Source organism: Micromys minutus (genome assembly GCF_963924665.1).
Source record: "Micromys minutus genome assembly, chromosome: 18".
Lineage (NCBI taxonomy): Eukaryota > Metazoa > Chordata > Mammalia > Rodentia > Muridae > Micromys > Micromys minutus.
In genome coordinates this window covers 46358725-46374013 of record NC_137953.1, presented here as the reverse complement: position 1 = coordinate 46374013, position 15289 = coordinate 46358725, and the positions used below count along the sequence as shown (strand labels likewise).

General features: G+C 44.2%; 1 protein-coding gene across 1 annotated transcript in view; it reads left to right on the top strand.

The window, feature by feature from the left end:
- The window catches only part of LRGUK (leucine rich repeats and guanylate kinase domain containing), a gene marked incomplete at both ends in the record, with an annotated part of 99494 nt that extends 85749 nt beyond the window's left edge, over window positions 1-13745 (top strand). The window contains 4 exons of the mRNA XM_080932239.1: window positions 7684-7772; window positions 9544-9669; window positions 12211-12359; window positions 13618-13745. Of these exons, the coding sequence (XP_080788365.1) occupies window positions 7684-7772; window positions 9544-9669; window positions 12211-12359; window positions 13618-13745 (492 nt within the window). The remainder of the gene's footprint in view (window positions 1-7683; window positions 7773-9543; window positions 9670-12210; window positions 12360-13617) is intronic.
- Between the last annotated feature and the right edge of the window lie 1544 nt (window positions 13746-15289).

Here is a 15289-nt window from a genome sequence, read left to right as displayed (position 1 = left end):
CTTGCTGCTCTGGTACAGAGCCCAGGTTCAATTCCCATTGCCCACATGCTGGTTCACAACCACCTATAATTCTAGTTCCAGAGGAGCACACACACACACACACACACACACACACACACACACACACACACAAACACACACACACACACACACACACTCACTCACAGTCTGTCTGTCTCTCTCTCGGGTATTTACTCATCCACAGAAAATGCAAAGAAATCTTAAAGGAGGAGGAGGGTCTAAATGGAGATAAGATGTCCTAGGGTCCTTCTATCCAAGGTTCAGTAGATGGCGAATGTAATGACTAACATCAGCCCATCAGACTGCAGTGACTTAAAGACATATTTCAGCCCCTGGAAAGTTACTAAAAGAGGATTATGAGGAACATCAGGTCTAAGCTAATTGGAAAAGGGATGTAGTAACAAATGGCGCAGCACTGGGCTGGCAGTGCTAACCAGTGCTACACATAACCACGAAATAAACAGTGTGGAGTCCGGAACAGTTAAGAAACGCACTTGATGATACCAGACATTCAACAAGTATTTCTTTAAAAGTACAAGTAATTTTTATATTATAGCAATAATTTTAAGTATCTTAAAATTCAAAGAATTTGTTTCTTCCTTTAAAAAAGGATATTTCTTAGACAGTATAATGCCACATGCTTTTAATACCAGCACTTGAAAGGTGGAGGCAGGTGGGTCTCTGAGTTCTAGGCCAGCCTGGTCTGTGGAGTGAGTTCTAGGACAGCCAGGGCTACTGAGAGAAAGCCAGTTTGTTTTTAGGAGGTGTGTGTGTTCATGTGCACTACATGACTGTGAATCCCAGAAGAGGGCAGATTTCTTGGTGCTGGAATTTCAGATTGTGATGTGCCATGTGAGTGCTGGGAACCAAACCCGGGGCTTCCATGAGAGCAGCAACTGTTCCTAACCCCCAGGTTATTTCCAAGCTCCCTAAAATATATTTTGACTAGGATCTAACATTAAAAGGTTAATAATAAACCTGATTAAAAGATGTATAATGCCTCTACGTAGAAAAATATAAAAATAGTATTTAGAAAAAACTAAAGTAGGTCACATTTATGAATTACAAGAATTGCACAAGCCAGTTCTTCAAATCTACAGATAGAATCTGAGCCAGTCAAAAGTTCCCACAGCTCTGTGTGAAATTGATTTTAATATTTGTATGGAAATGCTAGCACTGTCTCAGAGACAAACTTGTGCCTGCGTGGGCCTGACCTGTAATGAGCATGGTAGGGAGAAGATCTTTGATAGAATTGGCTGCTTACAAGTTAGGGTTCCATTTAACGCCAGTCCTACAGCACGCACAAAACCTAAGGGGTTTGCAGTCTGCAATCTACATAATCTCACAAATGTGAAAAGCAAAACAATTCTTCTAAAAGATAATGTAAGAGAGATTCTTATCACCGTGACACTGAGTAGTTTCTTAAATATAAAAACAAACAATGCTAACTAAAAAAAAAAATGTGGAAATGCTGAGTTACATTAAATTAAGAACTTCGGGCAGAGGAGATGGCCCCGCCACTCAACATGAGGACCGGAGTTCAACCCCTGGAACTATTATAGCAGAAAGAAAAAACTGTCTCCTGAAAGTTGTTCTCTGAGCTCCATACATACCCTGAGGCACACATGCATACACACTAAATAAACAAATAGAATTAAATTTGAATTAAGAACTGTTTTTAATAAAAAGGGGCATTAAACTTTAAAAAGGCAAACCACAGCAAGATATTTGCAATGTCTAAGTGACAGAATATTTGTGCCCACGATACATAAAGAACTCTTACTGGTTACTAAGGACAAAACGTGTAACACACAGGAAACCTGCACACCAAAGAATACCCAGGGGAGCAGTAATGTTATGGTAGATTTATATGACCACAGGACAATGCAGGTTATCGTCATCGTGAGATGTTTATAAGGATGAACTAACAGTGGTCGGTGATGGTCAGTGAAGGTCAGTGATGATCAGTGAAGGTCAGTGATGGTCAGTGAAGGTCAGTGATGGTCAGTGAAGGTCAGTGAAGGTCAGTGAAGGTCAGTGATGGTCAGTGATGGTCAGTGATGATCAGTGAAGGTCAGTGAAGGTCAGTGAAGGTCAGTGATGGTCAGTGATGGTCAGTGAAGGTCAGTGATGGTCAGTGATGGTCAGTGATGGTCAGTGATGGTCAGTGAAGGTCAGTGAAGGTCAGTGAAGGTCAGTGATGGTCAGTGATGGTCAGTGAAGGTCAGTGAAGGTCAGTGAAGGTCAGTGATGGTCACTGATGGTCAGTGATGGTCAGTGATGGTCAGTGAAGGTCAGTGATGGTCAGTGAAGGTCAGTGATGGTCAGTGAAGGTCAGTGAAGGTCAGTGAAGGTCAGTGATGGTCACTGATGGTCAGTGATGGTCAGTGATGGTCAGTGAAGGTCAGTGATGGTCAGTGAAGGTCAGTAATGGTCAGTGATGGTCAGTGAAGGTCAGTGATGGTCAGTGAAGGTCAGTGATGGTCAGTGATGGTCAGTGATGGTCAGTGAAGGTCAGTGATGGTCAGTGAAGGTCAGTGATGGTCAGTGAAAGTCAGTGATGGTCAGTGATGGTCAGTGATGGTCAGTGAAGGTCAGTGATGGTCAGTGAAGGTCAGTGATGGTCAGTGATGGTCAGTGAAGGTCAGTGATGGTCAGTGATGGTCAGTGATGGTCAGTGAAGGTCAGTGATGGTCAGTGAAGGTCAGTGATGGTCAGTGATGGTCAGTGATGGTCAGTGATGGTCAGTGATGGTCAGTGATGGTCAGTGAAGGTCAGTGAAGGTCAGTGATGATCAGTGATGGTCAGTGAAGGTCAGTGATGGTCAGTGATGGTCAGTGAAGGTCAGTGATGGTCTTTTCTAGTCAACCTTCTTGAAATGGAGGCTTTGATAGCTGCTTTGCCGTTTGGCTGGCTCATGCTCCTGTATTTTTCCTGGAACAGACCTGTCATTGGATGTCATGTGACCCCCCCATAGGCTGTGTGAACACATGGTCCCCAACTGGTGTCACTGATTGGTGAAGCTGTGGAACCTTCAGGTGGTAAAGCCTTGCAGAAGCAAGGGTCGATGGCACAGGCCTTGGGGTGTGTAGCCCGACCTCACTTCCTTCCCTTCTCTGCTTGCTGAGTGTGGGTGCGGTGTGACCAGCCAGCCCCCTACTCCTGCCTCCATGCCTGAAGCATATCTTTCCCTGCCATGATGAACTATGTCCCTCTGGACACGTAAGCCCAAATAAACCCTTTTCTTCCTTAACTTGCTTTTGTCTGGGAATTCTACCACAGTAACAGAGAAGTAACAAAGGCAACTCAGAGCTGTTTTTACAGTAAGCAGTCTTGGTTTCCTTAAGTGAGAGGTCATAGTTCAGTGACACACTGTGGTCATTAGGGATGCCCATCACTACTGGGGTGGCCATTACCTCTGGGACTCTTTAGAGGAAAAGACACTAGGAACCAAACCCAGGGCCTTGTTCATGCTAGGCGAGTTTCCACCACTGAGCTATATAGTCTCTGCCCTCTGGTCCTTTCCCTGGCTAGATAAAATATTCCATGAGTTCAACCTGATATTTCTAATTAAAATTCAGGGCCTCGTGAGTTTTGCTTTTTCTATTACACCTTTATCTTTCTTGCACACCGAGAGTCCTTCCCAAAGGCTCCTTACAGACTTAGTGATGATAGGATTATGATAGCCCGTTAAATTACTCTTCTTTGATATCCCACATCGTGAGAGCAGCTCTGAATAACAATACTAATACAATCAACCTGTTATGAGAACTGAAATGTGCTTTTTAAATGCCATTTTCTTTTTTGTCTCTTCCTTTAATTAGTTCTTTGAGGATTTCATAGAAACCGTGTTGGTCATACTCACCTCCCCTGACTCCTCCCTGATCCATCTCCCCCCATCCCCTTCCCTCCCTAGCGGATTCTGAGTCCTCTTGTTGATTTTTTAAGCCCCATTAAGTACAACTTGTGCTACCCATGAAATCTTGGATGTGTGGTCTTCAGATGTGTGGTCAACCCGCCACCGAGTCTCCCCCTTGACGACTCTTCCTCTCAGCAGCTGTCAATGGCCAGAATCCTCTCGGCTGGGGGCGGGTCCTCTCGGCTGGGGGTGGGTCCTCTCGGCTGGGGGTGGGTCTTCTTGGTTGGGGGTGGGTCCTCTCGGCTAGGGGCGGGTCCTCTCGGCTGGGGGTGGGTCTTCTTGGTTGGGGGCGGGTCCTCTCGGCTGGGGGTGGGTCTTCTTGGTTGGGGGTGGGTCCTCTCGGCTGGGGGCGGGTCCTCTTGGCTAGGGGTGGGTCTTCTTGGTTGGGGGTGGGTCCTCTCGGCTGGGGGCGGGTCCTCTCGGCTGGGGGTGGGTCTTCTTGGTTGGGGGTGGTCTTCTCGGCTGGGGGTGGGTGCGCTCGGCTGGGGGTGGGTCCTCTCGGCTGGGGGTGGGTCCCTCATTCTCAGGCTCCACCATGTTGTTTAAGGCTGTGTGACATAGGCTGTTTAGTCTGTTTTGTATTAATTCTGAAATATGCATATACTTAAGATTCATTAGACTATGGCTCAGTATCCAGTTGTATGAATTTATTCTGTGTACAGGAAAAGCGACTGAAACAATTTCCTGAGTTCCTATAGGCTAATACCTTGTCCGTTCCACTCGTAGGCATTGTATTCAGGTTATATATAGTATTCCTTATTCCTGTCACGTACGCTTAGCATTTGTATGTTGTCTCTACACTGAAATATCTGTCCTTTTCTCCCAGATCCTTATTTTCGGGGTTTTTTTGTCCTTCATTTTCTAGTTTTCTTAATCTCTCTCCTTCCTGTTTGTTGTTTAAGATGTGAGCCCCCAGCTCTCAGCCTCGAGCTCCCACAGCCGTAGTGCTGTTCTCATAAGGACCCTCTGGAACCATAAGCGCTGAATGAATCCTTCCATTGATAATGGTGTTCTGTTATAGCAACAGAAAAGTGACTAACACAGTGTGGGAGCTGTCATCACAAAAGAACCCCATTGAGATTTTTAGTTTGTTCAGTTCCTTTAGCTAACGGTTGAGGTCCGTCGTCACCCACCGGTAGAGTGGGGAATGCCTCTCCCGGGTTTTAGTTGTGGGCTTGAGGGGATATTTTGGCTCCTAGTTTTCTTGTAGGATTTTTTAAATAAGGTTTTGATTTTGCTATTTGTCTCCTAGGGGTTTTTTTGTTTGTTTGTTTATTGTTGTTGCTGCTGGGTTTTTTGTTTTGTTTTTTGACAGTTTCATATAAGCATAAAATGAATTTTAACGGTTTCCACTGTCCCGCATTTCTCCTCCCTCATCCCACTAAAGCCTTGCTTTTACCTAACAAGTCTGTGTGGCCCACTGAGTGTAATTAGAGTTGCTCGTGTGAGTGCAGGGAGGAAGTTATGGTTGCTATGTGTTTTTATGTGGAGGCTGCAGGAGCTCCAAAAGTTATTTTGGGACTTAGAGTTGGGAGCAGTTAGCTCAGAGATTGAGCGCTGCCTAGTATGTGCACCTGAGATTCTATCCCCAGCACCTCAAAATGAAAACAGTACACCTTTGGGAGGCGTTATCTTCCCAGCTGTGACATAGTTTAGATCAAGTGTCAAATTATCATAATAATAAAAAGAACACAAGAGAAATTGCAGCAGTAAATGGTGTGACTCAGGGCAAATGCATAATGAATTCATACGGCAAATAATAACCAAGAAGGAACCAGCAAGATGGCTCAGCATGTAAGGGCATTTGCTACACAAGCCCAGGGACCTGAGTTCTGTCCCTGGAACTCCTGGAAGTGTGCAAGGAGAGACAATCGGCTGCGATTCAGATCAGCGCATTTCTCAGCTCCCCACAGAGAAACTCCTTGCAGTGGCTGGGAACACAGAGACCACCGCCAGCACGGAGTGGGGGACTTGGGAGCACTCAGTCCTAAGCTCCATGTCTTCATCAACCCTTCTCAAGGCTCAGGGGTCTGTGTAAAAGAAAGCTGGAAAACTGTGAAGCAGAGGTGAACCAAAAGAAACAGCTTCTTCCAGACAGCACAGGACTGGTGCACATACAAGCCCACAGACACCACAAAAGCACACACAAGACCCACACGGGTTCAAACAGACAAATGCCAGCACAGAGAAAGGCCCACCTCTAGCCCAGAAGCTATTTGCAACTGATTCCAGCTGGGGAAGAGAAAGTGTGTTTTCTCCAGTAGAGCATAAATGGGCATATCAGCACATGCTAGGGCAGGCCCCACGCCCATGAATAATTGGCCAACATAAATCGAACGCCATATTTTTTTATGCGTTTCCTTTTGTGTTTTTGTCTTTTTCTGTCTTGTTGCTTTGATTTTTCATTTTTGAAGTATTTTGAGAGAGAAAAAGATAAAGACCATGATGTGAGATGGGTAGGGAGGTGGCAGGAAGTGGGAGTTGAAGGAAGGGAAAGAATATGATCAAAATATATTATTTAAAAAAACCTTTTATATAAAAAATGTGGAAAGAGAGCAACAGGTCCACAAAGTCTTACAACTTTAAGAAGAAAGAGTATGTAAACAATTCTAAAATCATATAAAATATTCACAGAGTTGGCTAGTGTATAGTATTCTATCTCAATGTGAAGGCATTAGATACGTCTGTGGAGTTACTTACAGACTTTCCTCTGTGGGGTTTGAATTGGACTTCTTCCCTTTCTCATCTTCTCAAAACCTCTTTCAGCTCTCAGCACACATTTTCTTCTCCCCTGGCCTCTCTAGAGACCAGAGACCGTGGTCAGAGAAGGGAGGAAGAGGAAATGGTCTTGGTAAACAAGTGTCCATTTGAGAGCACGTGTCCAGAGAGCTCATGACAGCTCCCATGAGTTGGGCTCTAAAAATAATTCTAAATTCAAACACTTAACCTCAACTCTTTTTCAAGATAGGAGCGGTGACAGTAGGTTGCACCCCAGAGAGTTTTGGAAAGGGAAAAGTCCTCCACGCTGCTGTGCAGTAAAGATAATTATTAAGTCTCAGCTCCTTGCTGTGTGCAGGTCATGCAGTAGTGATGTAGCGACTCAGGGGCTATCTGGTCTCTGGGGTGTGCCTTCTGCGGAGACGAGGAGTGTGCCAGTTATGATATTAGGACATGGGCTTATTTCAGATGAAGTTATTGGAAGCAGGGATTAATGTACTTCAGATGCACTCACTGTTAAAGTACATGCTATAATATGCCTCTCCTTAAATAACAGTCTTTTATACAAAACAAATAAGCACTTGCTAAGCCTCTCTGACTGTAAGAATTTTATATCTGGGAGCTTAAAGTGGGGTGTCCTGGTATTTGGATGGTTGCTAAACGGATCAACATTCCATTGGAGGATCTGATTAGAAACCCCTGTAGCTGTAAAACAGTGTGCATGCTCCTCCCTTCCTTGTCCTATGTTTTTCCACATCCCTTTTCGCCAAAATCATTACTATTTGTCAAATAGCATTTCCAAATTAAATTTTAGTGTCTGCAAAGTATTTGGCTTATTTACAGAATTTGTTTTTATCTTTTCACTAAATAATTGCCAATTATTTTTTTTGTTTGTCTGCCCTGTCCCCCAGCCCTTTTTGCTTCATGTACTTGGACACCTCTGGTAAGGAGAAAATGATTATATCTGTTTTGATCATTTGACACCTTTTTTTCACATTAATTTTCTGATCATGTACCTTGCCTAGGAAAGAGAGTCTCTCCAAAGACAGCATGAGACAGCCCGGCAGGCACTCATGGGGAAGACACCTCGTGATCACACGCTCCTGTTTCAAAGGTAGCAATTTATTCCTCTGGTTGATGCCTGGGCGATCTTGGATTGATGCTCCAATGTCTATGTCTACCAAACGAACCCTCAATCACCAATATAAGCAGAGATCTCTGCACCCAGATGGATGCTTGTGGTCCAGTATCAAACTGTCTGAAAGCTGTGGCTCTCCATTTAGATATCACTTTAAGATATAGCTACTAGAAATTGTTTTCATCTACTGACCAAAAACAAAACGGCATTTCTAGTGCTTGAGTATCAGCCTGTACCATGGCTGTTCTTGCCTGAAGGTTAATTACATCCTGTTGAGTTCCCTGTACTTGTCTCTCATCACTGCCCAAGCAATGGGAAGTATTTGTGAGGTCACTTGTTCAGTGTTTCCTTTCCACACTAGGCCTTACATCCCAGACGCACAAGGACCATGGCATCCCTACCAGCCCATAACGTTTGGTCCTGGGTGTAAAATGTTTTACTTAATGCCTACCACACAGTGAGGCATCATGGGTATTATTGTCTGTAACAGTTACTGTTTTACTAATTACTATGTGTGAAAAGAGGGCACTCTGAGCCTTTTTAACTCAAAATAAGCAGATCATGAGATGGTTATATATTTTATTTTCTCATTAATGTCATGGATTTCAGGGCTCTGAATTCTTTCTATGTGACCTTTTAGAATATTTGAGCAATGACTATATCCTGGCCTTTTGGCTGAAATCAAATGTAGAGTGTTTGAGTAATGGAGAAAGTCCCAGGTTTTAGAAAGTTGCTAAGATCAATACCCAAATCTCAAGTTAGAGCATTTAAAAATTCTTTTTAGTAAAGTTATGAATGCAAATACTCAGGAAGCTGAATCTTGAAAAGCCATTTGAAGTCCCCTCCCCCAAATCACTGTCTCGTCTGTGATACATGTCGGGAATCTTCAGTCGGTATAAACAATATTAAATTTTTGTCTATTTGCTGTAACATCAAAGGAAGTGTAATTACTTTTTTCCACATTACTTTATCTTTGGGTGGTCCGATTCAAAATGATATGCGCAAAGTTCTGGTGGGGGTTTGGGCAGGTGGTAGCATAAGATAGTGTCCCCATTGCATCTGAAGCTAAGGCTTGTGTGAGCGCTGGGTAGCAGATACAATGCCTCTTCAAACCCATGAGCAGAGGACCTAAGCAGTTTTCAATATGAGCTCCGAATGGACCGCCACAGGCATATGGATGCTGTGGGCTTCTGTGCATTTCTGTGACGTTGGTTTCTGTGTACACAGCATCTCTAGCAAGGCTGCAGTGACTGCATGGGGGGGGGGGGATCATGGTCAGTGACTGTTTTTCTTGCAGGGCAATCTGAGGAGAAGGCATATAAATCCTACACGGCTGAAGAGAGGGAAAGCAGTGTTTCATAGCTAGTATTTCAGAGTATAATATTAGAGTTCTAGAAATGTTTTACTTGTGAACCATTTCAAAGAATTAGATGATAAACAAGGTAGGGAACTATCCATTTTGGGTTTTCTAGCAATTGGTATATTGCTGTGTGGTTAGACCTAAATGGAGAAGGGATATAATGGAGTGCATACATAGTTCTCAAGAGAGGTGATTTGCCAGTATCAGTGACTGGATGGATGAGGAATGCTTCCAGTACACGTGTTTCATCTTCAATGATGCCACCATGCAAGGCAAGTCCTGAAGTGAGTAGCTGTCTTGGCATGTGTAGTGTAGAAACAGTGGCCAGTGTTAAGATTCTGCCGGTATGGATATGTGATGGCATCATAGAACTCTTTCTGCGTTCAGGGGTCCAGTACCAATACCTACTGTCAGCGGACAACAGTATTTTGCAACAATAGATGAACTACAGAAAACGTTTGAGCTCTGTGAAGATCACTTTAAAACTCCCTTTGGACCGTACCCTGAAACAAGGTCAGTTAGATTGAACAGTTCTTTTCTACAGGTTTGTTAAAAATCATGGTTTTCATTTTGTAAGCTCCGGAGAACTTCTGAAACCTTCACTAAATTCTGTGAGGTGCAGACTTTGTAAAGAGCCCATGGCACCTTCTTTGTATGCTGGGGGAGGGACGAATTAAGGCCGAGCAGGTGGAGATAGTCCATCCAACAGCAGATAAAATATGAACGAGACAGTAAGACAGGCATCCTTTCTGGTAGAGCAGAGGGTGATATGCCTCCAGTCTTGTTGTGCTGTGATTCAGTTGTCATTCAACTGTGACCTTGACTCCTGGCTTACCTTTGTCCCTGTCCAGTATTTAACTAAGTTCTCATGGTTCCCACCGATTCTGAAGGCATCCAGTAGCTTTTCAACATCCTCCTCCTTAATATTGATGTGACCCAGACCGGTACCTGTAATTTGCACCCAGTGTCTCTGACTAGTGCATCACCGACTTGTGGCTGGCATTTAAACGGGTACTGCAAGGTCCCAGTGTTCTAGTGTCAAAGACAGTGTGAAAGCTGCATGCGACAGGCTGCTCACATTTCTAGTTAGAGCGAGCTGGGGAGGTGGCTTGGGGGTAAAGTGCTTGCCATACAAGCATGGGGACGGGAATTTGGATCCCCAGCACCCAAAATTGGGCACAGCAGTGCATACCTTTAACGTGACAACTGAGAAGACACAGGCCAGAGGATCCCTGGGTAAGCATCTTGCTGAGTAAGTCTAGTGAGAGACCTGGTCTCAAAAAATAAGAACTGAATAAATAATTCAATAAATAAATTTGAAGAAGACATTCAGTGTCACCATCAACCTCTGGCCTCCAGGTGCACACACACAATCATGTATGTACACTATATCACACTTGTGCACACACAAAAACATAATCACAAGGTTTTTTTAATTTATTTAAATGCCACTAAGGGCTGGCAAGATGGCTTAGTAGGCAAGCCACTTGCTATGCAAGGCTGATGACCTGAGTTTGATCCCCAGAACCCACAGAAAGGTGGAACATGGAAAACAATTCCACAGAGTTTTCTTCTGACTTCCACGCATGCTCTGTGGCTCATGCATACCTGCACATGCGCTCTCTCTCTCTCTCTCTCTCTCTCTCTCTCTCTCTCTCTCTCTCTCTCTCTCTCTTACATATGACAAAAAATGAATTTGAATATTCCTAACATGTTGTTGGAGACATTGGAAAGTATAAATGAGAAGGCAAAAATGTTTTGATTACTTACAAACATTTAATATTAAAGAATTCACGCAAAGTATCTTGAAAAATACTAAAGCCTTTAGTGAGTAAGTAAGCAAAAGTTATACACTGTTTACATGGGAAGTGAGCTTGGGACTGATGAATACACAAGAGAAACAGTTTCGACTTAGCTTGTAATTGGAAAACAGTTTCAGGTAACAGAGCACCTCCTGCTTGGTGAATTAGCAAAGACTCTTACTAATTATTTTAAAGGAGAGAGAGGAAGGGAGGGAGGGAAGGAGAGAGGGAGGTAGAGAGAGGAGGGAAGGGGAAGGGGGAAGGGGGAGGGGGAGGGAGAGGGGGAGAGAGACTGTTGGGGAAATAATTCACAACCTTTGGGAAATCAGCTTGAGTCTGTGGCAGTTTGCCTTTCTGTTCCTCTGGAAACACACTGACAAAAAGCAACTTGGGAAGGAAAGGGTTCATTTCAGTCTACACATCCAAATAACAGTCAGTGACTGAAGGAAGCCAGGGCAGGAACCTGAACACAGGAGCTGATGTAGAAGCCACGGAGAGGTGCTGCTCACTGGCTTGCTCCCCATGGCTTTCTCAGCCTGCTTTCTTATAGAACCCAGGACCGCCTGCCTAAGAATGGCACTGCCCTCAGTGGACAGGGCCTTCCCACATAAATTATTAATCAAGAAAATGCCCCATAGACATGCTACAGGCTAGTCTGGTGGAGATGGTTCCGCAGTTGAGGTTCCCTCTTCCAGGTGACTTCAGCAAGTAACAGACTAACCAGCACAGATACTTACATCAAAATCCTAAAACCTGTACTTAACTATGGGGCCAGTTTTCTCACTGTGAAATGGAGATGATTTGCAGAATTGATAATGTCTTGGTCTATTGAAGCTGCTCTGACAAAACACTATGGGTCAGATATTATATAAACAAATTTATTTCTCATACCCACTCACCCATATGAACATGTGTGTGTGCGCGCGTGCACACACACACACACACACACACACAACACACACACACTTCTAAGCTCCTGTACATAGGATTAGTGCTTCCTCGCCTTGTTTTGTATATCTGCAGTTATGTCCAAGGTTTGTACAAGGGATAAGGAGTTTTTGCTGTTATGTACACCACTTAGTATACATTAAGCTGGGTCACTTGCTGCAGATACTGTTTAGAACCAGGTCAGTGGAGGTTCGTTTGTAAACGACTGACCTTACTCGGTAAACGTCACCCGTAAAGCCATGGGTGTACAGTTTATGGCCAAGAGGAGGGCTGAGTCTCAAAACCACTTTCATTGTTTCCACAGCAAGGATTCCAATATTTCTAAGAGATATTCCACATTAGTTAACACTTGTCCATGGTCCAAAGAACTTCCTCTTCAGCTTCCAGAGGGCGGTGTTTCTTCCCGCCCAGGATCAGCAGGAAGTGACTTAGAAGGCGATGGGGCCTTGAAGGGTATGTATTGTTCCCCAGAAGGTCTGTGCATACTTCTGTGGGTATGCTTCCAACTGTTGCAATCCTTTACGATGATTAGGACTTAGATGGCTGTTCCAAGTCAGAGGCTCCCTGGAAGTTCTGTGCCCCACTGTTACAGAAGAGAAACAAAGTTCAGAATGGTTGGACATTCACCCTCAGTCACTTAGCAACTTAGAAGAGAAGCCACGTGCTCATTACTGAGGTCTGGGCCAGGACACATGCTCTCTGGACAAATCTGTGGTGACACTATCAGTAAAATGAAGGGATGCACCGAGGGTTTCAGATTGCTGCCCCAACTCCTCCTGTGGGTAGTGGAATTCTGACGGGCTTCATGTTGAAGGATCTGGCCCGACACCTCCCATCCACTCCCTTCTGTGCTTCTTTACATGCATGTGCATACCCATGTAGAGACAGAGCTCTTCTGCCCCAGCGCTGTGTGGCTAAGTTCATGAGTAACACTGAGGGAAACCCTTGAGCACTGTGGAGAGACTGAAGGACTGCAGGTAACCTGGGAAGGCCCCGAAGTCAGGACGGAAAGGAGCACTTTCTGAGTCACTGATGCAGGATGCTTAAGTTGGCAGAATTCTCCAGAACGTGGAAGACAGGAAGGAAGGAACCTTTTACATGCTTAGGAAATGTTCTGTCTGGGAACAGATAGATAAGGCCCTGACTGAACCCCTGCTCATGAGAATGACCTGAGGATCTCAATAGAAGCTAGAGGTTATAGTTTGCCTTGGCCATGAGGACACAGGAAGCAAAGACAGGCTGGCTGGCCTCTCATCTCCCTCTCACCTCTATCTCCCTACCTGTCCTGTTTCCAAATCCAAGACTTTCGGTTTTGTTTTGTTTAACCTGAGCCATCTTTGTAATCACTGGATTGAAACTATCCATCGGAGTCTGGTGGGGACACCAGAGGGTCTAGAATGGAAGGCAGCAGTTCTTCCCTTTCCCTGGTTTTCAAAGAATTAAAATTAAAAACAAAAACAGCTGTGGTAGATCCATTGCCTCGCATATGTGGTGCCCTAACTTAACTCCCAGAATTGACTTCTCCTGCTCAAAAGGCAAGGGTACAGAAGCCCATCCTGTCCAACCATGCGATGTGATGCTGGCCTCCTCGCCTGGGGACCGTGTTTATCACCGATCCCTTGTGGTGCAGGGATTCTGAACTTATTTTCCTTGTGTACCAAGGGACTAACTGCATGTACCATCTTTTTATTTTTCTCTTGATATTTTACAGCACTTCGAGTGGCATCATCTATGCAGGAAAAGATTACCCAGCACAAAAGACTGTCTGCACTTGAAATAACTTACCCGGGTTCCAACACCAAACCCGTGCTTCCTCCAATCCCACATGGCCGCCGATAGACCAGCACTGCTGACATCTGATCTAAACATGAGAAAGCAAACCCTTGTTCTAGCAGAGTTCAGTCTTTCCGTCTGATCTGCCCATGGATCTCAGCTGTTTCTCATGGGCACAACTCAGGACCAAAGGCAGATTCTGAATCTCTTGATCAATTTATCTTGTGATTCTCTGAAGAGCATCATCTTTCATTGACTTTCTGTTTTCCAATGCTAGCTATTCTTAGCTGTGAAAAAATGCCATTGGAGTTTTTTTCTTTCCCAACTGGTTTCTGTTCTGAGATCTAAAAGGCCAAAGCTCCCTGCATTTTTTATTTTATGCACAGTGGGTTTATCTAACTAGGATTGTATGGGTCAGATTACCAAGACTGTGATGATTCACTTAAAATACTAATGCTTTTATTCTAATTAAGAAAACATGGTAAATTACCATTTAACTTGTGACCAACATGATGTCAACTGTATCTCTCAAAGAGAATTAATATAAATTTCGGGAGCTCTTTAGTACCACTAAGGAATAAGAAATACATATTTCTCTTTCATCCTTTCCAGACTAATTATATACATGTTATTAGAAATATTTTGCAATAACTTTCATTATCCTTGTGATCTTACTCCATGGTGTTTACAGGAAGTAATATTGAGTACCTAAAGCTGATATTCAGTTAATATGCGCTCCTAAGGCTATTCTCACTGTGAAAATGTTGAGACACATGCTTCTGGTTGGTAAATTGCCTCTTCTCCATGCGTTGACGTCCAGTGGGACCAAGACCCTCGGGATAACACAACAGTTTTTGACTATTTTTATTATCTAATGACAGCCCCATCTTAACATGTTAACCGCAACAGAGTCAGCTTTAACATGATCCGCTGGTGCATCTTTTCTTCCCCTGCTCCCAAACTGGAGCAGACTAAAGTCTGTATTAGTCTGTCTCCCACCAGGGCAAAGCACGGGATAAACAGTCTGGAGCAGAAGGATTTGTTTTGGTTTCCATTTCATACCAAGGTCGTCTGGCTCCACTGTTTGGGGCCTGAGGCAAGACAGAATCCCTCTCCCCACCCCAACCCAGTTCACCTCAAGGTCACCAGCAAGCAAACAGAGAGGAAAGAAAGGCCCAGGCACAAGATATAGAGTATTCTCCCAAGGACCTAGTCCTTTCCACTGGGTCCTGCCTACTAAGTGTCTATCATCTTTTTGATAGCTCATCAAATTACTAGCCCATGGATGGGATCAGAGCCCTAAGAAGTCTTGTGGTAAGCCAGTCTCTCCCCACTGCCCTTTCTCCACAGTGCTAGAACCGGTTAACTGGGAAGCAGTAATGAATGCCTCCTATTCCTTCCAGAGTAGTCCTGAGGTATGTGAGGGGTGTTGAAAAGGTGTTAGACATAATTTTTAAAAGTCACTGTCAGTGCTAATGATAAGGTCTATACATTCATATTGTAAGCACTCCTGATGTTTCTCTTCCTGTCAATAATCAAAGATATTGTTGGGGGAGGGGCAGTTTCACTACAGAACTGGCAACTTGGCACCTGCTGGACGCTCCCTTACT